General features: G+C 39.0%; 1 protein-coding gene across 5 annotated transcripts in view; it reads right to left on the reverse strand.

Annotated features, from left to right (window-relative positions):
* Positions 1-506: 506 nt before the first annotated feature.
* The window catches only part of Ada2a (Transcriptional adapter 2A), a 121,114-nt gene continuing 100,461 nt past the window's right edge, over positions 507-21,159 (reverse strand). For all 5 annotated transcript variants that reach the window (XM_090382116.1, XM_090382115.1, XM_090382114.1 and 2 more), the window contains one exon: positions 507-758. In XM_090382116.1, coding sequence (XP_090238242.1) covers positions 567-758 — 192 coding nt within the window. In that variant the 3' untranslated portion in view covers positions 507-566. The remainder of the gene's footprint in view (positions 759-21,159) is intronic.

Consider the following 21,159-nt stretch of genomic DNA (forward strand, 5'->3'; position numbering starts at 1 on the left):
AAACTCCTTATTTCCATTAAAAAAAAAATAAAAAAAAGCAGTCAGGTTAATGTTATTGATCTCTGACTTACAAACTTACTCTCCTCCCTACAGTCTCTCAGTTTCCAGTGCATACTTTTCCTGCAGTTATTTCTATGTTCACTATTCTTCTAAATTAGTGACCATAAATCATACATCTTTCTTCATAAACCACTCTGAATCCAAGAGTCAATTAGCCAACATCCATTTATATTCAACTCCAAACTCACTGAACTAACTTTTCTAATTATTTCTTTTCTATTTATTTATTTTTCTTATGTAGAAAAACTTTCTTTCCAATGTATTTCCTGAAAATTATAATTTTTAGTAATTCAAGTCCAGGAGACAGACAATAGTTCTTAAGTATTTTCTGTCACTCTCTTCTCTATGTTTGCTTCGTGCCACAACATTTTATAAAAATAAAATTAAATAAGAATTCAGTTTACAGTAAGAAACAAAGTAATTTTTATTTTTGGGTCAGGTGATAAGGGTTTATTACAACACTTATCAGAGCAACTATACAACAATATTTTAAATGAACTGTCACCTCAGGAACTGCTTTTATAGATATCACCTTCTTCTATCAAGAGATCATAAATTTTTCTGGTCTTATTAACATCAATCTTCACTAGTGAGCGAGCATTTGCTAACCGTAAACCTTGGAGTTTTTGACACTCATTAATAAGAAGTCTCTTAATGTTAAAGAACATTTCTGGAACTAAACGAAGTACTGAGCACAACTGTTTAGAAGAAAAAAGAAGGAAGGGAAAAAAACATTTAAATACACAGGTATACACAGTAAATCTATTTATTTTTTTATTTATTATTTTGTTAAGAATATGAATGGTGGGTAAACAATGATATTAGTAATTAAATGTACTGTAATTAAATGTAAATGAATTGTTGATATCAGAGAAATCATATCATTCCTAAAATGAATGAAAAATATTCAGTGCAATAAAGAAAAAAAACACAAAACAAAATAATAGGTTGTGCTTTCTTTTTTACGAGCTTACCTTCTGCTATATTAAGGGAAGTTATTTTTAAAAAGGAAAAAAAAAAAAAAACTTTAAAAAGCTTCAGCCATATTCTAAAGCATTTTAATCAAAAGGATTTACACCCATTACATCCACAGTTTATAAAATCAGCAGGGAATGGATAAAACTTTTCACACTATGGTACTAATCTTTTAGGATGGAGTGTTACCATGAATTTGGTTATTTCCATTTCCTCAAGCAGTCATAGGGCATTACAAACAAACAACAATTATTTGTGACAAATGGGCCTGGAGTACTGGGGTCCATAGTTTAACAGATATTTATTTAAAGTATACCCAGTATAAAATAAAATAAAATAAAATAAAATATTTCCAGAAGCTTTCGGAACTCGTGTCCCTTTCTCAACTGACAGAATTTTTGAATACATTACAAGCAAAGTGTGGCACGTTACTCATTCGTCATTGTTGTAGCACGGACGTGTGCTGCCTTGCGCCAGTGATCATCCATCAATAAAACGGTTGTCTCCAGGATTGGATGTATACGCATGCCTTTCTGGCGATTTAATGCCTTAGGGTTGTTCATTATGTTTAGTGACTCTAGCCATAGGCGGTGGCGAAAGTGTCGCGCGTGGTCCACTATCTCAAAGTCGCTCTTGGGGTCAAGATCGTGGTTGGTAGCCCAAAAATGTTCTGCAAGCGCGGACTGGTCAGTTTCGGCAAGCCGGATTGCTCTGTCGTGTTCCGTGAGGCGATCCTGGAGACGTCTCGATGTCTCACCTACGTAGCAACTGTTACAGGCCCTACAGGTGATACGGTACACTACATTGCTGCGTAAGACAGGTGTGACAGGGGTCTTCACACTGGAGACAAGTGAACGTAGGTTCCTACCTGGTAATTGTACACATTTTATGTTGTAACTTCTCAGGATCTTCGAGATACGTCCTGACACTCCTGGATAGTACGGAATGTAGGCGGATGATATGCCGACTTGCTTCGGAGGTCTTGGGTTGGAAGTAAGTTCTTGTGCCTGTAACAAGCATCTGTTTAGTACATGGGATGGATAACCGCATCTGGTTAAGTCCGCCTTCACACGGGAGATCTCGTTACGTCTAATTGTGTCGGTGCTGGAATGGCTCCAGGCCCTGGAGAACAGGGTGCGGGCAGTGCTATTGAGATGGCTTGGAGCGTGGCCGGACCCGTAGTTGGTGAATTGACCGCACCACATGGGTTTGCGGTATACTGAGGTCTCTAGATGTGGGCCTACGCGATGCACTAGCACGTCCAGAAACGGGAGCGAACCGTCCACCTCTGATTCTACGGTAAACTTGATGAAATTGGATAGAGAGTTGAGGTATTCTAGTAGTACCGTTTCAGAACCACGTGGTATTATGGTAAAAATATCGTCGACATATCTACACCACGTTGTAATAGGTGTAGGTGGGTTCTGGTGTATCTGCTTCTCCAGATCTTCCATGGCGATGTTAGCTACTACGGAACTGACAGGGGCACCCATAGCAGTGCCATATACTTGTTTGTAGAGTGAGTCTTCAAAGGTGAAGATGCTGCTAGAGAGGCATAGGTTGAGGGCGGTACAGATGTCATCAGTGGATAGTGACGTCCTGGATTGGAGGCTTAAGTCCCTCTCAAGGAGCCTTCTGGCGCAGTGCACGGCCTGTTGGACGGGAATCGAGGTGAATAAAGAAACCACGTCAAATGATGCCATGACAGAGTTATCAGGGATTGAAATGTCCTTAATGGTGTTAATGAATTCACTGCTGTTTTTAACGGTGTGAGATGTATTACCTATAAGAGGCGAGAGGAGGCTCGCGATGTGTTTGGACAGTTCATACGTTGGGGCACTGCAGCAAGACACTATAGGTCTGAGAGGAATACCCGGTTTATGGATCTTTGGTAATCCGTAGAATTGTGGTAGTTGGCAGCCAGTAGCACGCAGAAGATGGTGAGTCGCGGTCGGGATCTTCTTATCTTTAAGCCATGCGTGGACAAGTTTATTAACATTTGCTTCCAGACGTTTCAAGACTTTAACGGGAGGATCAGGTAGAGGTTCATATACGTTAGGATCGAGTAATAGGGCCAAGGCTTTCTCTCGGTAGGCTGATCGGTCCAGCACAACAGTCCGGCGCCCTTTATCCGCAGGAAGTACAACAATGGAGTTGTCTTTTCTTATAGATGACAGGGCGGCACGTTGGCGGTGGTTGAGGTTTGAGCACGTTTTTCGAGTGTTGCGGAGGACTGCGGCAGTCTTGAATCGGATCTCGTTGGCAGTTTCTTCGGGAAGGTTGGTAATACTGGCTTCTATGCCCATAGCGAGCTGTGTGATGGGAGGTTTCGATGGTATAACGGCGAACTAACTCCTTAAAGACGAACACTCGTTCAGACGACACGACTTCTTTCGTCTTGAATCTAAGTAACAAACAACTGTCCAACGAGCAGCTGAGTGTTTTATCAAACGGTATGAAATTCGCCTTTATACCATCGAAACCTCCCATCACACAGCTCGCTATGGGCATAGAAGCCAGTATTACCAACCTTCCCGAAGAAACTGCCAACGAGATCCGATTCAAGACTGCCGCAGTCCTCCGCAACACTCGAAAAACGTGCTCAAACCTCAACCACCGCCAACGTGCCGCCCTGTCATCTATAAGAAAAGACAACTCCATTGTTGTACTTCCTGCGGATAAAGGGCGCCGGACTGTTGTGCTGGACCGATCAGCCTACCGAGAGAAAGCCTTGGCCCTATTACTCGATCCTAACGTATATGAACCTCTACCTGATCCTCCCGTTAAAGTCTTGAAACGTCTGGAAGCAAATGTTAATAAACTTGTCCACGCATGGCTTAAAGATAAGAAGATCCCGACCGCGACTCACCATCTTCTGCGTGCTACTGGCTGCCAACTACCACAATTCTACGGATTACCAAAGATCCATAAACCGGGTATTCCTCTCAGACCTATAGTGTCTTGCTGCAGTGCCCCAACGTATGAACTGTCCAAACACATCGCGAGCCTCCTCTCGCCTCTTATAGGTAATACATCTCACACCGTTAAAAACAGCAGTGAATTCATTAACACCATTAAGGACATTTCAATCCCTGATAACTCTGTCATGGCATCATTTGACGTGGTTTCTTTATTCACCTCGATTCCCGTCCAACAGGCCGTGCACTGCGCCAGAAGGCTCCTTGAGAGGGACTTAAGCCTCCAATCCAGGACGTCACTATCCACTGATGACATCTGTACCGCCCTCAACCTATGCCTCTCTAGCAGCATCTTCACCTTTGAAGACTCACTCTACAAACAAGTACATGGCACTGCTATGGGTGCCCCTGTCAGTTCCGTAGTAGCTAACATCGCCATGGAAGATCTGGAGAAGCAGATACACCAGAACCCACCTACACCTATTACAACGTGGTGTAGATATGTCGACGATATTTTTACCATAATACCACGTGGTTCTGAAACGGTACTACTAGAATACCTCAACTCTCTATCCAATTTCATCAAGTTTACCGTAGAATCAGAGGTGGACGGTTCGCTCCCGTTTCTGGACGTGCTAGTGCATCGCGTAGGCCCACATCTAGAGACCTCAGTATACCGCAAACCCATGTGGTGCGGTCAATTCACCAACTACGGGTCCGGCCACGCTCCAAGCCATCTCAATAGCACTGCCCGCACCCTGTTCTCCAGGGCCTGGAGCCATTCCAGCACCGACACAATTAGACGTAACGAGATCTCCCGTGTGAAGGCGGACTTAACCAGATGCGGTTATCCATCCCATGTACTAAACAGATGCTTGTTACAGGCACAAGAACTTACTTCCAACCCAAGACCTCCGAAGCAAGTCGGCATATCATCCGCCTACATTCCGTACTATCCAGGAGTGTCAGGACGTATCTCGAAGATCCTGAGAAGTTACAACATAAAATGTGTACAATTACCAGGTAGGAACCTACGTTCACTTGTCTCCAGTGTGAAGACCCCTGTCACACCTGTCTTACGCAGCAATGTAGTGTACCGTATCACCTGTAGGGCCTGTAACAGTTGCTACGTAGGTGAGACATCGAGACGTCTCCAGGATCGCCTCACGGAACACGACAGAGCAATCCGGCTTGCCGAAACTGACCAGTCCGCGCTTGCAGAACATTTTTGGGCTACCAACCACGATCTTGACCCCAAGAGCGACTTTGAGATAGTGGACCACGCGCGACACTTTCGCCACCGCCTATGGCTAGAGTCACTAAACATAATGAACAACCCTAAGGCATTAAATCGCCAGAAAGGCATGCGTATACATCCAATCCTGGAGACAACCGTTTTATTGATGGATGATCACTGGCGCAAGGCAGCACACGTCCGTGCTACAACAATGACGAATGAGTAACGTGCCACACTTTGCTTGTAATGTATTCAAAAATTCTGTCAGTTGAGAAAGGGACACGAGTTCCGAAAGCTTCTGGAAATATTTTATTTTATTTTATTTTATTTTATACTGGGTATACTTTAAATAAATATCTGTTAAACAATTATTTGTGTCATACGGAAATGCTGTTCATCTGGAGCACAAAATCAAGGCAACTTATGGTGATAACACTGCGATCAGAAATCAATACTATACTGCAGGATCAGTGAACATTTTTAGTTAAATGTCCTAAATTAATGAATAGTTTAATTTAAAATGTGGGGTACTGAAATGTGTGGCATGTCCAGAAAATTCTCTTGGAAAGTGAACACAAATTTTCAGATATGCTTCATGTGCACAAGTGTTCTTGAGACATATATAAATGGAAATTTATGACATCATAAATTTTTTGTTTCAGATTTCTAGACAGTTGTTTAATTCTTGGGGTGCATGTGGTTGTTTTCAAAAGGCAATAGAGTCATGCTCATTTTGCTTGTAAGTGATAGTTTCTCATATCTTGCCATGTGCTTCATTTGAGTAGTGTCAAATGTTTATCATTTTTCAAATAGGAAAGAAAAAAAAAAAGGGAACTTACTGGCATATTTAACTGAACGAAGAGTTTAATTAATTAATTAATCACACTTAAACCATATGAAAGTAATATTGCTAAAACTACAGCATATTTAGGTGAAAACTGCTAATTATAAAACAGAAGCTTTCTCCATGAAAAGTGCCCCCAACCCTTCCGGAGGTGGCACAATGCTGCCTATTATGCAAAAAAGTGTAACACAAGCAGCAGCACAGTGCCAACCTTGCAAAAGGCTAAGGGGCAATTCCCATGTTTCTTTCTTTTTTTTTTAATGAAAACCCCAAACACAAATGGTATTAAAACCTATAATATTTAGTACAGTGCATGTGGTGTAGGTTGAGATATGAATTTCTGTAGATTGTAATTTTTGAGAAATACATCCAGAAAAAGTAGAAGGGATAAATGAGGAAGCAAAAAGGTGGTTCTGTGAGTTTGGAGTTGGAAAGTGAATGAATGCTGACTAGTTGCAGTATGCATTGTATGGAACTATCTATAGAAAAGGCATCCATGATACACAGAGTGGAGAGACTTTGTAAGAGATGCTTCATTAATTGAACTGACTCCCTCTTTTGATATGGAATCTGGAAGTTTTGGAGGCATCACCCCTGATGTGGGAACAATAGTCCATGGTTGGATGTATTTATAAAGAGTGAGTTATTGTTTAGAAGAAAAGTAACAGCAAGAGTGAAAGAGAAAACCCAGTTTTTTAGGTACAGAGGAAGCAATTTTTTTGATGTGCTTATGCCAAGAGAGATTAAAAGTTAAAGATCTTGTGTAGAAATCTGAGTATCATTGAAGATAAGCAAAGGAGCAGAGTTTTCTATGAGAAATACGATAGGACTGAATTTTAGAGGGATTACAGTTAACTGTTTCCTTTCATTTACTAATGAATTACCTAAAGATTGGCATTTAATGACTGGGTGGAAGATGTTTGAGAAGTAGAAGGATGTTTCTATAGAATATTTCTCAAATTGGGAAGCAGAATGTAGTGTGCAACCATCAGCAAAACTGTTCCAGTCAGGGATGAAGGAAATTAATATACAACAGGAAAAGAGTGGGAGAAGAACTGAATCTTGGGGAACACCAGTATTAATGGAGAAGTCTGAAGACAAGGAGCCATCTACCATCATGCACTGGGTGGTCAAGAGAGAAAAACTGGATACCCAATTGCAAAAAAACAGTTGTCAATTCATAAAAAAGAAGCCTTTTTAGAAGACCTTTATACTAAACATGATCAAAAGCCTTAGAAATGTCAAGAGTAGCTGCTTGTATTTCACCGAACTTCCATCATATTTGTCCAAAGACAAGTAAAATAAGCCAATATATCAGTGGATGATAATTGGATGAGAGGGATTTGTCACCCTTTTCAGGGATTGGTTGGATATGAACAAATTTTCAAGCAGAAGGAAAAACACCAGTGGAATAAAAAAGTGTACGGAGGAAACAGAACAGGAGCAAGTGAAAAAATGAGATCAATCTTCTCATGGTGAAAGCTGGTATTCCACTGTTTAATTAATTTGGTTGTTCATTATTATTATTATTTTTTTTTTTCCTATTGCATTTAACATTGATTAATGCAAAGTATTGCATATGAGTAGCAGTAAACCCCAGAGTAATAAGAGTAATATACTAACTGTGTAGTATTACACAGTAGTGGAAAATGAAAAAGACCTGGGGGTAATTGTGCATTCAGATATGAAGCTCTCTGAGCAACAGGCTGCCATGACAGCTCATGGGTTTTTGTCAATGATATACAGGAACATTGCTAGCAGGGATAAGGAGGTGATTATCCCATTGTATAAAGCAATGGTCAGACCACATCTTGAGTACTGCTTACAGGTCTGGAGCTCTCATTTTAGGAAGGATGTGGCTCTGCTGAAACAGGTGCAGAGAAGGGAAGAAAAGGGTGCTCTTACCTATAGTTTTGCAAACTGCAGCATCTGAAGACTAGGCATTTATGGGGTGATCTGATTGAGATGTTAAAGGATTTGAATGGATTGAGCAAGATCAATGTTGATGGGATTCTTCCTCTTGCTCAGCCCCCACACAAAGAGAGACATTCAAATTGAGGAAGGACGGTTGCAGAACAGATGTGCAGAAGTTTGCCTTTAGCCAATGGGTGGTTGATTGTTGGAACAAACTTCCATCTCTTGTTGTGGAAGTACAGTTTAAATAAATTCAAGGAACAACCAGACAAACTATTGGAGGGAATGAATAGGTTAAATGGGAGGAGCAGTGATTTTCTTTTAAGCATTATTACTTTCACATGGTTTAAGAGTGATTAATTTAATTAAACTGTTTATTCATTTCTCATTTAAGTATGTTTATTAACATGACTAGATCTCAAATCTGATTGCAAAAATAAATACCAATGAATGTGAGACATTGGGTGCATCAAGGTGATATATACAAGATTTCTATATTGATTCATTTATTGACACTGTTGCCCCCAAGGTAGTGGCATTGTAACATTATTTTTCTACCGAACTGCCACTCTTTATGCAATTGTCCAAATGAGTGCACAGATACTTATGGTGAATAAATCAGAGTAAAGTGACAGTAGAAAGGACATCATTGCCATTGTCATTGGCTATAAATTTCTTTCCAGATGACATCATTTCACATTTGGCCAAATCAGATGGTAGTTCAAGGAGCAAGGTTAGGGCTATGAAGTGGATGCATCAAACCTCTGACCCACACCTCTTCAACCATGGATGGGATTTACATTCTTTTGTTCTACTCATAATATGTTTACTGTATGCAGCAACAAAGTTCATGGTGAATTTGTTGATGTGTGTTGTGCTGACAAAAAACCAGATGCTTCACATACTTCAGTTTGTCACATTTCTATCAGTTACCAAAATTTTTACTGAATACATGTGGAGCACAAACTTGAATACATGTGGAGCACTCTGGACATACTGTTATTTCCCTGTGATATGAGAAAATATTACGATCATACTTTCCAGATGATCGTAATATTTGCTGATGCTAGGAAAATCCTTATCAATATCAATGATACTACTACTGTGACATGTTTACCTTGTACTTCATCTATAAACATGGGTATAGACTAGATCAGGCATCTTTCTCTAGTACTGGGATTTGTCTCGGTGTCCCAAAAGTTTCTTTTTGGGAAGCATAAATGTCATGATTTTCCAAAATTTTTAAAATAATGGTTTACTCCCAGCAATTTTTATCATTTCCATTTGTAGGAATTTATTTTCAGTCTCAAACTAGATCTACCACATATAACTTTATAAAAGGAATTTGCATTTCTATTGCTGAAAAAACTGCTTATGCACGTAAATTCACGGGCTGATTATAAGAAAATAAGAATGACAGCTGTATATATATTTCCTTTCCTTCTATCTATAAGTTATCTTATTGGTGCAGATTTTGAGTGCACTTGATGTGCTTTCAAAATGTACACTCCGTGAACTAAAGGGCAGAATTCCATGTGGAGACAAGATAGACAATCAGCTTTGTATTGTGGGACAATCTATCTTGAAATTTCTATCAATCTTGCTAAAGGATGTGATCTTGTTTTCATTACTAGTTCATCAAACTTTAATTCTGAGAATGTTGTTCTTTAAAAGATGCAATGTATAAGCTAATGATGCATTCAAAAATTTGCTGGTTAAACTAATACCAATTGATTAATCAAGTATAAAACAATTTTAACAGTAATGAAGTCATTTTTTCTTGTAGAAGTAAAACCACTGAAATTTATTACAAAATTTTTTGAATCACCATTAAATGAAGAATACTTCCATGTTATGCACAGTGTGCTTGGCATGTTCAATAAGAAATTACTAAATGTTAGATGTTTCAAAAAACTGCATAATTGAGATCATGAGTTATTTGCATCAGTTGAGCGAAATTATACTACGTGCTGAAGAAAATGTTTCCTTTAAATGCTTACAAGTTTCAAATGATCACAAACTCAGGGTGAAGGTGGGAGATGACGTTCATCAACCGGTGAAATACCACCACTTTGCTTATTGGAGGCTTGAAGTGGTGAAACTCATGTTTAGTCTCTAGAGCAAAGTTTCCGGCATCCCACTCCCCCCATACTTCTCCTTCAACCCATGCACAGTACTAAGTGCTATAGGTTTTGATACCTTTCGTGTTTGGGGTTTTCATTAAAAAAAAAAAAAAAAAAAAAAAAAAGTGACTTGCAAATACTTAGAAAAAGGGCTGAACCCCATTAACAAGTTCAAAAAGTACACCAGTTTAGGAGCAAGTACCAAATATGTGTAAAAATATTACTGATATGGAATTTAAAATTGATAAAACTTATTATTTAGACAGTTTTCTTTGCTTAAAAGTTTCATTTTAGAAGAGCTGAAAGAGAGGAATGACAACAGCTCAAGAGGTCTTGTTATGTTTGGTGGTAATTGTTTTTTTCAATGTTTGCATTTCAAGAGCAGACCTAAAAACTGAAAAATTATCTGGCTTTTTGGACATTCTGGCACTTAATGAAAATGTAACAAATTTTTGGAAATTCATGAATTTCCAAAAATTCATGAATTATGCTTCGATATAATTCATGAATAATTCATACTTCAGCTTTGCCACATTGATAAGTTCTCAAATAAATTGGAGAAAATTCTGCAATCCATTTAAAAGATTTTGTAATTTATAATCTACTATCAATCACATTAAAACTATTTATATTTTCTTGGAAAACTTATTTCCAGGAATACAATTTTAACACACCACATTAATTAAAGTATGTATTTAGAATGCTACCCTATTCTGCCAATATTCATTGGTCACATGGTCAAAACCTATACATAAAAACTATTAATGCCCAATGACAAATAGTTAAATTTATGTAAATTTAACATAGATTTAATGTGTAAAGATTTTTATTGATCAAAATATGATTAGGCAGAAAGAAGTTCAATAAACTATGATTACGTAAAGCCTTATATATGAAGCCTTATATTTGGTCAAAGGGCAACACAAGTAATTATAGACCTGTTAGTTTAACTTCTGTTCCAGGAAAATTAATGGAGGCACTGGTTAAAGAAGCACTGCAGGATCATCTAGACAAGACTTCAGTTATAGCTCGGACACAGCATGGTTTTTTTAAGGGAAAGTCTTGCTGACCAATTTGATTGGATACTATGATGTGGTCACAAAGGAACTGGATGCAGGGAAAAATTTTGATATCATATATTTGGTTTCTAGAAAGGCTTTCGATACTGTTGCACATTGGAGCAGTGTGACATTGGAGGCAAATTGCTGCTATGGATAAAGGGATGGTTGAGTGGGAGAAGACAGAGAATGGTAATCAATGGACACTGCTCATTGTGGACTAATGTTATTAGTGAAGTCCCTCAGGGTTCAGTATTGGGTCCATTGTTGTTTTCTGTATTTATAAATGATATTGATGATGGTATATCAAGCTTAATGTCCAAGTTTGCAATCGATACGAAGGTTGGCAGGGTTGTTAAGGACACTAATGACAACAGGATCTAGAAAGGTTGAGCAGATAGTAGTAGTAGTAGTAGTAGTAGTAGTGGCATGTGATGCAAGAAAGCAAGTGTATGAGCTTATGCAGAATCAGCCAAAAAAAAAAAAAAAAAAAAATCACACCATTCAATCCAAATGCCTGTCCAGTTCCTCCTTAAATTTATTCAACCTATCAACTTCCACAACGACAGATGGAAGTTTGTTCCAGCAATTAACCACCCACTGGCTAAAGGCAAATTTTCGCACATCTATTCTACATCTGTCCTTTCTTAATTTGAATTTATGCCCCCTTATGTTCGTAATCTGAACAAGTGGAAGGATCCCATCAGAATTCAGCGTGCTGAACCCATTCAAGGCCTTGTACACCTCAATCAGATCACCGCGCAGGTGCCTAGTCTCCAGCCACTGCAATTTGCAGAACTTAAGCCTCTCTTGATAAGAGGATTCCTTCATTCCCCTCACCAATCTTGTTGCCCTTCTCTGTACACGCTCAAGTAAATCTACATCCTTCCTAAAATGAGGCCTCCAGACCTGTACGCAGTACTCAAGGCGTGGCCTGACCATTGCCTTATACAGCGGGATAATGACCTCCTTTTCCCTGCTAGCAAAATTCCTATATATCATTGACAAAACCCCATGACCTGCCCTGGCAGCCTGTCTGCATTGCTCAGAAAACTTCATATCTGCCTGCACAATTACCCCCAGGTCCTTTTCATTCTCTACCACTGTCAGTGTAGTACCACAGAGTTGATACGTTGCTCTGGGGTTGCTGTTTCCCATATGTAGTACTTTACATTTGTCAATGTTAAACTTCATTTGCCAGCTCTCAGCCCATCTGCTCAACCTTTCCAGATCCTGTTGCAGCAGCATAGCATCAGTAGTGTCCTTAACTACCCTGCCAACCTTTGTATCGTCTGCAAACTTCGACATTAAGCCTGATATACCTTCATCAATATCATTGATAAATATACAAAACAACAGTGGATCTAACACCGAACGACTAATAACATTAGTCCAAGAAGAGCAGCACCCATTGATTACCACCCGCTGTCTTCTCCCACTTAACCATCCTTTTATCCATTGTAGCAACTTACCCTTAATACCATTCTTCTCCAATTTGTACAATAGTCTTCCATGCACAACAGTGTCAAAAGCTTTCTTGAAATCCAAATATATGATATCAAAATTATTTTTTGCATCTAGTTCCTTTGTAACCACATCATAATATCCTATCAAATTTGTCAGACAAGACTTTCCCTTAACAAACCCATGCTGTGTCTGAATTATTGCTGCAGTCTTATCTAGATGATCCTGCAATGCATCTTTAACCAGTGACTCCATTATTTTACCAGGAACAGAAGTTAAACTAATTAGATGGGCTGAGAGGTGGCAAATGAAGTTTAACATTGACAAATGTAAAGTACTACATATGGGAAGCAGCAACCCCAGAGTGACGTATCAACTCTGTGGTACTACACTGGCAGTGGTAGAGAACGAAAAGGATCTGGAGGTAATTGTGCAGGCAGATCTGAAGTTTTCTGAGCATTGAAGACAGTCTGCAAAAGTAGCTCATGGTGTCTTGTCAATGATATACAGGAATTTTTCTAGCAGGGATAAGGAGGTGATTATCCCCTTATGGCCACACCTTGTGTACTGTTTACAGGTCTGGAGGCCTCATTTTAAGAAGGATGTAGAGCTGTTGGAAGGAGTACAGAGAAGGGCAACAAGATTAGTGAATGGAACAAAGGGTTGCTCTTATGAAGAAAGGCTTAAATTTTGCAACTTACAGTGTCTGGAGACTAGGCACCTGCGAGGTGATCTGATTGAGGTGTATAAAGTCTTGAATGGCTTGAGCATGCTCAATGCTGATGGAATTCTTCCTCTTTCTTGCTCAGAATAATCATTTGAGAGGGCATAAATTCAAATTGAGGAAAGACAGATGTAGGATAGATGTGCGGAAGTTTGCCTTTAGCCAGCGGGTGGTTGGTTGGTTGGTTGGTGGAACAGACTTCCATCCTTTGTTGTGGAAGTTGATTGCCTAAACAAATTTAAGGCTGAGCTGGACAGGCACTTGGAATGAACGGAGGGGTGAAATGGGAGCATGTTTTTTTTTTTTTTGGCTGATGCTGCAAAAGCTTGCTTTCTTGCATCACATGCCTCTACTAATGCTAATGAGGTAAATACAGACTGGTCAGTATGCTTTCAATGGTAGGGAAAATAAAAGATTGCAATACAGGGACATTTAGACAGAAATGTTAATGGAATTCTGAAGATAAATTTAGACAGAAATGTTAATGGAATTCTGAAGGTAAATTTAGAAAGAAATGGTATTTATTAAGAGAAAATCATGTTTAATTAATTCATTAAGTCTTTTGACACAGTTATTCATGAACCGCATGTAAGAAATAATTTCAAAATTGTTTATTTAGATTTTGCAAAGCAAAATCGCAGGCCCTCATGAGAGGTTACTGTATAGCTCGAACATGCTGAAATCATGGATAAAATTCTAAGATGGACTGCAAAGCAGGAGGCAGAGCATTGTGATTAATGGTTATGGTTACTCTTTGGTTTGTTCTAGTGTTAGAAGTAGGGTTCCCCAAAGGATTGGTTCTGGGACCACTGTTTCTGAGTTTTATAGGTGACATTGACAAAAGGAATAGATAGCATGGTGTCAAAATTTGTAGATGATATAAAGATCAGGAGAGTGGTTAGTAATGAGTGCCAAGCATCAGCATTAGCAGAGGCATTTGATGCAAGAAAGCAAGCTTATGCAGCATCAGCCAAAAAAAAAAAAGAAAAAAAAGCCACTTCCACTTCACCCCTCTGTTCGATCGAAATACATGTCCAGCTGATCCTTAAACTTATTTAGGCTATCAACGTCCATGACAAGGGATGGAAGTCTGTTCCACCAACCAACCACCCGCTGGCTAAAGGCAAATTTCCGCACGTCTATCTTACATCTGTCTTTCCTCAATTTGAATTTATGCCCTCTCAGGTGATTATTCTGAGCAAGAGGAAGAATTCCATCAGCACTGAGCATGCTCAAACCATTCAAGGCTTTATACACCTCTATCAGATTACATCGCTGGTGCCTAGTCTCCAGACACTGTAATTTGCAAAACTTAAGCCTTTCTTCGTAAGAGCACCCCGTTGTTCCATTCACTAATCTTGTTGCCCTTCTCTGTACTCGTTCCAGCAGCTCTACATCCTTCTTGAAATGAGGCCTCCAGACCTGTATACAGTACTCAAGGTGTGGCCTGACCATTGCCTTATACAAGGGAATAATCACCTCCTTATCCCTGCTAGAAAAATTTCTATATATCATTGACAATACACCATGAGCTACTCTTGCAGCCCGTCTGCACTGCTCAGAGAACTTCATATCTGCCTGCACAACCACCCCCAGGTCCCTTTCATTCTCTACCACTGTCAGTGTAGTACCACAGATTTGATACGTTGCTCTGGGGTAGCTGTTTCCCATATGTAGTACTTTACATTTATCAATGTTAAACTTCATTTGCCATCTCTCAGCCCATCTGCTCAACCTTTCCAAATCTTGTTGCAGCAGCATAGTTTTAGTAGTGTCCTTGACAACCCTGCCAACCTTCATATCGTCTGCAAACTTGGACATTAAGCTTGGACATATAACATCATCAATATCATTTATAAATACAGAAAACAATAATGGATCCAAGACTGAACCCTGAGGGACTCCACTGATAACATTAGTTCCTGATGAGCAGTGTCCATCGATTACCACTCTCTGTCTTCTCCCACACAACCACCGCTTTATCCATAGCAGCAATTTTCCTCCAATGCTACACTGCTCCAATTTGTGCAGCAGTCTTTCATGTGCAACAGTATCAAAAGCCTTTCTAAGATCCAAGTATATAATATCAAAGTTATTCCCTGCATCCAGTTCTTTTGTGACTGCATTATAGTATCCAATCAAATTGGTCAGGCAAGACTTCCCCTTAACAAAACCATGCTGTGTCCAAGCTATAACTGAAGTCTTGTCTAGATGATCCTGAAGTGCTTCTTTAACCAGTGCCTCCATTAATTTTCCTGGAACAGAAGTTCCAGGAAAATTAACTCACGTCTATAATTACTTGTGGCGGCCTTTGATCCTCCTTTGTGAATTGGGGTCACATTTGCACATCTCCAGTCTGTGGGTACCTCCCCTGAATCCAAGGAAGCTCTCATAATTATGGCTATGGGTGTGCTTACTTCCTTTGCTGCCTCCTTTAATATAATTGGATAGATCCCATCCACACCAGGTGCCTTTCTTGTGTTTATCTTCAACAATTTCTCCTCCACTTTACTCTCAGTTATTACAAGATTATCTGGCTTACTGCCAGAGTTGAATACACCTCTGGCATTCCCCTCGTTGAATAACTCCTCATGTGTGAATGTCGATGCAAAATATTCATTTAGTTTGTTAGCTACCTGAGCAGGATCATCAACAGTTGACCCATCGATATCAAGTGGACCAATCTGATTCATCCCCCTTCCTTCTAGAGTTTACATAAGTAAAGAACTCTTTGCTGTTTTTCTTTGCATCCCTTGCCAAAGATTTCTCGTAATCTGCCTTTGCCCGCCTAATCTCCTTTGTAACTTGGTTACAGATCAACTTGTATCGATCATAGGCTTCTGTGTCACATGTTAATTTATATGTATCCCATGCATTTTTCTTCTCTGCCATATGTCTCATTAGTTCAGCTGACTTCCATTTAGGCCTAAACCTTGAATAATATTTCTTAGTTGGTATGTAAAGCCTAGTAGCTTCCAAGATAAGTTCTTTGAATGCTTCCCATTTTGAATTTGCTGTTGGTAACATCATCAGTTGGTCCCACTGTATAGAATTTAAATACTGTCTCAGTCCATCGTAGTCGCCTTTACGAAAGCAATAACCCTTCCCTTTACCCCTAATGGTAGTTACCTCTTTGAGTAAATCCCACTTCAGCACACTGTGATCACTGCCACCTAGTGGTTCATTTATCTGCAGATTCTTAATGCATGAAGAATCACTACTGATAATCAAATCAAGAGTACTACTCCCTCTAGTTGCCTCCCGAAAATAATCATCCAATAAATCCACAAAAGCCTTGCTAGTGCGTGAGTGACCAGACCCCAAATTCCAGTTAATATCTGGGAAATTAAAATCCCCCATTATAAGACTCTCTGATTTACTGGCCCACTCTATTTCCCTGTACAGTTTCTTATTATACTCATCACAGTCATTAGGCCTATAGCACACTCCTAATCTCAATTTTGATCTCCCAATGCTTATGTCACACCAAACTGACTGCACTGTCCAGCTATGTTGACTGGTTTCACTTCCTTGGATTTTATGTGTTTTTTAACTAATAACATAACCCCTCCTCACTTCCTATCCTGTCTATCCTTTCTGTAGACGTTGTACTCCCCAAATTCCAGTTCTGCATTCCTTATATCTGTGTGACACCACGTCTCTGATATCCCAACAATATCTGCCTTTGATGTTTTGAGCTGTACCTCAAATTCATCAAATTTATTTACTAAACTCCTAGCATTGGTGTACACGAAAGTATACATGCACCTGTTTCTATTCTTAGCTAACCTAACACAACCCATGTGTTTACTTGTACCGCAATGACTCCCAGCAGTCTCTGAAATATCCTGCATCTTGTTTTTCAGGCTTCTGCTCATTCCAATAGAAGCAGTGCAAGAATCTCTTTCACCTCTGCCAGTGGCTACTGTTAATCTATTAGTCTTTGTCTCCCCCCAAGCTAGCAGTTTTCCGACCCACCTAACACTGCCTCGATAGCATCAGCAAATATTCTTGCACCCTTTCTATTTAAGTGTATCCCATCCCTGTAGAAGCAGTCTCTTCTGTTAACAAATACAGTCCAGGCTGAAAAAAATTCTACCCCTTGAGCCTTGCACAATCTTACCAGGGCCGAATTGATCGACAAGGCTCTCATCATATACTCCCTCCTATCGACACTTTCAAATTCGACCCTAATTCACGGCTTTTTTTCAACAGTGACCTGTACTTGTTAAGTAATTCTGCCGGTCTCCTACTCTTGATATCATTAGTGCCAACGTGTACAACTACATCACCTTTTGTGCCCTTAAAAGCAGCAGTCTTGCAGGATAACTTGGCTCCAAAGAATGGTCAGAAAAGTAGCAGTTATCTTTTAATGCAGTAAAATGCAAAGTATTACATTTTGACAACAGCAATCCCAAAATAACTTATGCACCTGGAAGGGTTGAATTAAAAACTGTAGAGGAAGAAAGCAAATTGGGAGTTATGATATGGCTGGACATGAAGTTCTCTTAACAATGTAGACAGGCAGGAAGGAAGGCTCACGGCATGCTATCAATGATTTAAGGAACAACAGCCTATAGAGTTAGGGAGGTCATAATCCCACCAAATCAGGAAACTGTATGGCCAACCTTGGAATACAGTGTCCAAATACAGAGAGTGCACTTATTGAGCTTTTTTAAAGTGTTCAAAGATGGGCAATATAACATTGGTAGAACAAATAAAGGGTATCTATATGAGGAAAAACCTCAAATATGTGGGCTACGTAGCTTGGAAATTAGGCATCTCAGAGGGGACTTGGCTGTAGTAAAAGGCTTTAGGTGGTGGGGTGGTGGACAGGGAGGATGAAATGAATAAAGGCAAAATTTTTTATGTTACAAATGATTCCAGAACTAGAGACCATAAATCCAAATTATAGGGAAAGAGATTTACACTGGATTATAGGAAATTTTCTCAACCGAAATAGTGTAAATTACTGGAACAAATTACATCTGGGGAAGGCAGTAGCTGAGGCCGACAGCTGGGAGAAATTTAAATGTCAGCTGAATAGTTATGTGAGGAGGAAAACATATAGCTTGTTTACTGATATTATTGTTTTCATCAGTGCAGTGAAAGCAGATGGCATTCTTGATCTGCGGCTGATACTAATACTTAGAGAATTTCACACCAGATGAATTAGTTTTGCAAAAAAAAAAAAAAAATAATACAACTTTCAGGATGCCAGATTAATGGGTTTGGTACCTGCATGCATGTTAAAGAAGCCCACATGAAGTAAAACACCATCAAGGTGATCAATGTGCCAAAAAATTGCAAAACCTTTAACAACTTAAAGAATTTATCACACAACCACATTTTAGTAAACCTCCACATGGGCACCTTTGGTAGCATGTAGGATGTCAAGATGGTAGCTGATTTCATCCCAAGTGTTTTGAAACATCTCTTGAGAAATGGAAGTCACTGCCTGTTCAATCTGGTCTTTTAACTCTGTGACATTGTTAATTTTTTTGAATACATCTTGTCCTTTATGTAGCCCATACAAAGAAATCCATAAGTATCCAGGGAAGGAGGAGATCATGGAATGGGACCATACCAACCAATCCATCGGTTAGAAATGTTTTTATTGAGGAAACTGCACACATACAAGCTCCCTTGTGGTGGTGCCACATCATGCTGATAGTACACATGTGGCTGCATATCTTCCAATTGAGGTGCAGCATACAATTCAAACATCTAAGTAATTTGCAGAGTTCACAGTATTTCTGTGGAAGAAAAATGGCCCAATCACCTGGCTGAAGGCCAGTGAGCACCGCATGTTTACCTTGGGACTACCATGCTTATATTCACGAACTGAGTGGGGATTTTCTGATCACCACATGTGACAATTGTGTCTATTAACTTTACCAGGTGGAATGTTACATCACAGAAAAGACATTTTCCAAAAAAGTGCCCATCTTCGTCTAAATGGCTGAGAATGTGAACAGCAAATTCCTCTCATGGTTTGTCATGAGGGTTAATTTCCTGGATGATTTGCACTTTGGAAGCATAAAATTTCAATCCCTTGCAAACCACCCTATGCAATGTTACTTGTGGTATTTGCAGCTGCAGTTTGCCTGGTGGATAGATTTTGTAGGACTTCAGGTAAACACTTCCTGAATTTCCAAAAATTTATCTACAGATACACTAGTCCTATCTGCTCCTTTCTGGTGCAGCAGCACACTGATTGATTGTTCCATAAGTGGATCTTTCTCAAATTCCTGTTGAAAACATCTCTTTACAGTCATTACAGATATGGTATTACAGCCACAACGTGCACAATGCTTTCTCCAGCACTATCGCCATATTAATGCTGTAATGTTTCAATGCTTGCTGGAATCAAGGCTGCTAACTACAAGAGAAAAACTCATCGAGTTGTTTTGATAACTGCAGCAAACCATTTTAAGATAACTGTTACAATAAAATTTTAATCCAACTTCATAATCAGGTGAATAAATTGTTGATATATATGAAATATATTATCTAAGTAATCAAGAAATATACCACTGAAAGAATGGCCTGCCAACAAATCCCACTCCATGTAAAAAAAAAAAAAAAAAAAGCAGAAAATTAGAAAAATGAAGTACTCCACATTCAAATCTGTCTGCCTGTATAAATGTTATTATATTTATGAATGTAATTTGGAGTGTACGACAATCCCATTTTTGCCTACCTAACATATTAGGCAATACAGATGCAATATTATTTCAATATTATTTAAGGAAAACTTGAATGTGACACTAAATGAAATAATTTATATCTGCACTCTCCTTTCTTTAGGGTGTTATTGTTTTGTGTGGGGGGGGAGAGAAAAAGAGAGAGAGCTTCGGTTGTTCTGAATTCTGATCAGTATTCTGCAGTGTGCTTGTATAGTGCTAACCTGGCAGTTCCTGGAAGTTTTGAGTGCTCTGAGTAATTCTGCTATTCCCCAAAATGCCAAAATGTCTTTGACTATGTCATAAGAGATGGATGTTCAGTTTTCAAATATTTTATCCTTTTTAATGCTTTCAAAAGTTGGATACCACTGGTTTCTGTTTTACATGATGCAGTAGCAATGTTTAATAAATAGAAATTACACCCATTTTCTGTGGTAGAAATGTGATGAGGAGCAGCCTGGACTTTCACAGAGCTGACACTGTAGCCTCAAGAAAGAAAAGAACATTGAAGATTGCAAAAGTGCTCACATGTCATAATTTCCAAACATGGAAAAATTACAGTTTCACATATAAGCAAATAATAGCACTATTAAATATGTTCTCTGTAATATTAGCAAACAATAGTAAATATATTCTATGCCACTTTTCCATATCCCTTCTAGATCTGGGTTTGGTTGTAGTCTTTGATCATCTAATGGCATTTATATCCTGAATGTCAACACCATTAGAAAACACCATCAGGAGAATAAGTGGGGATTAACTCCATAAACTCTTTTGAGAGTTAGCAGGATGTGGCCTAGCACTGTTGCACAATAGAACTATCTCCCTTTTTTTCAAAACCAAGGTCTTGTCTCAGAGAACTGGTTATTGCCATTACACACTTTGTTTCCTTTTTTTTGGATAGTATTCAATAAACATAACTTATTACCTGTTATAATTGCAATGAGCAAGGAGGGATCATTAACAAGCTCAATGAGCTCATTGAATACTTCAATTCTGAGTAACTTTTATTGAACAATCAAGCAGTGTGGAATGAATATAACATGGATTTTCCATTTGTCCAAATCATCTGTCAAAATTGCATGAATTGTTTCCTATTAATGTGAAATTGTTCTTCCATTATTCAGAGTCATCTGATGATTACATGAAAAGCTTG

Source organism: Mastigoproctus giganteus, chromosome 9 (assembly GCF_048544385.1).
Source record: "Mastigoproctus giganteus isolate SK-2022 chromosome 9, ASM4854438v1, whole genome shotgun sequence".
NCBI classification, from domain to species: domain Eukaryota; kingdom Metazoa; phylum Arthropoda; class Arachnida; order Uropygi; family Thelyphonidae; genus Mastigoproctus; species Mastigoproctus giganteus.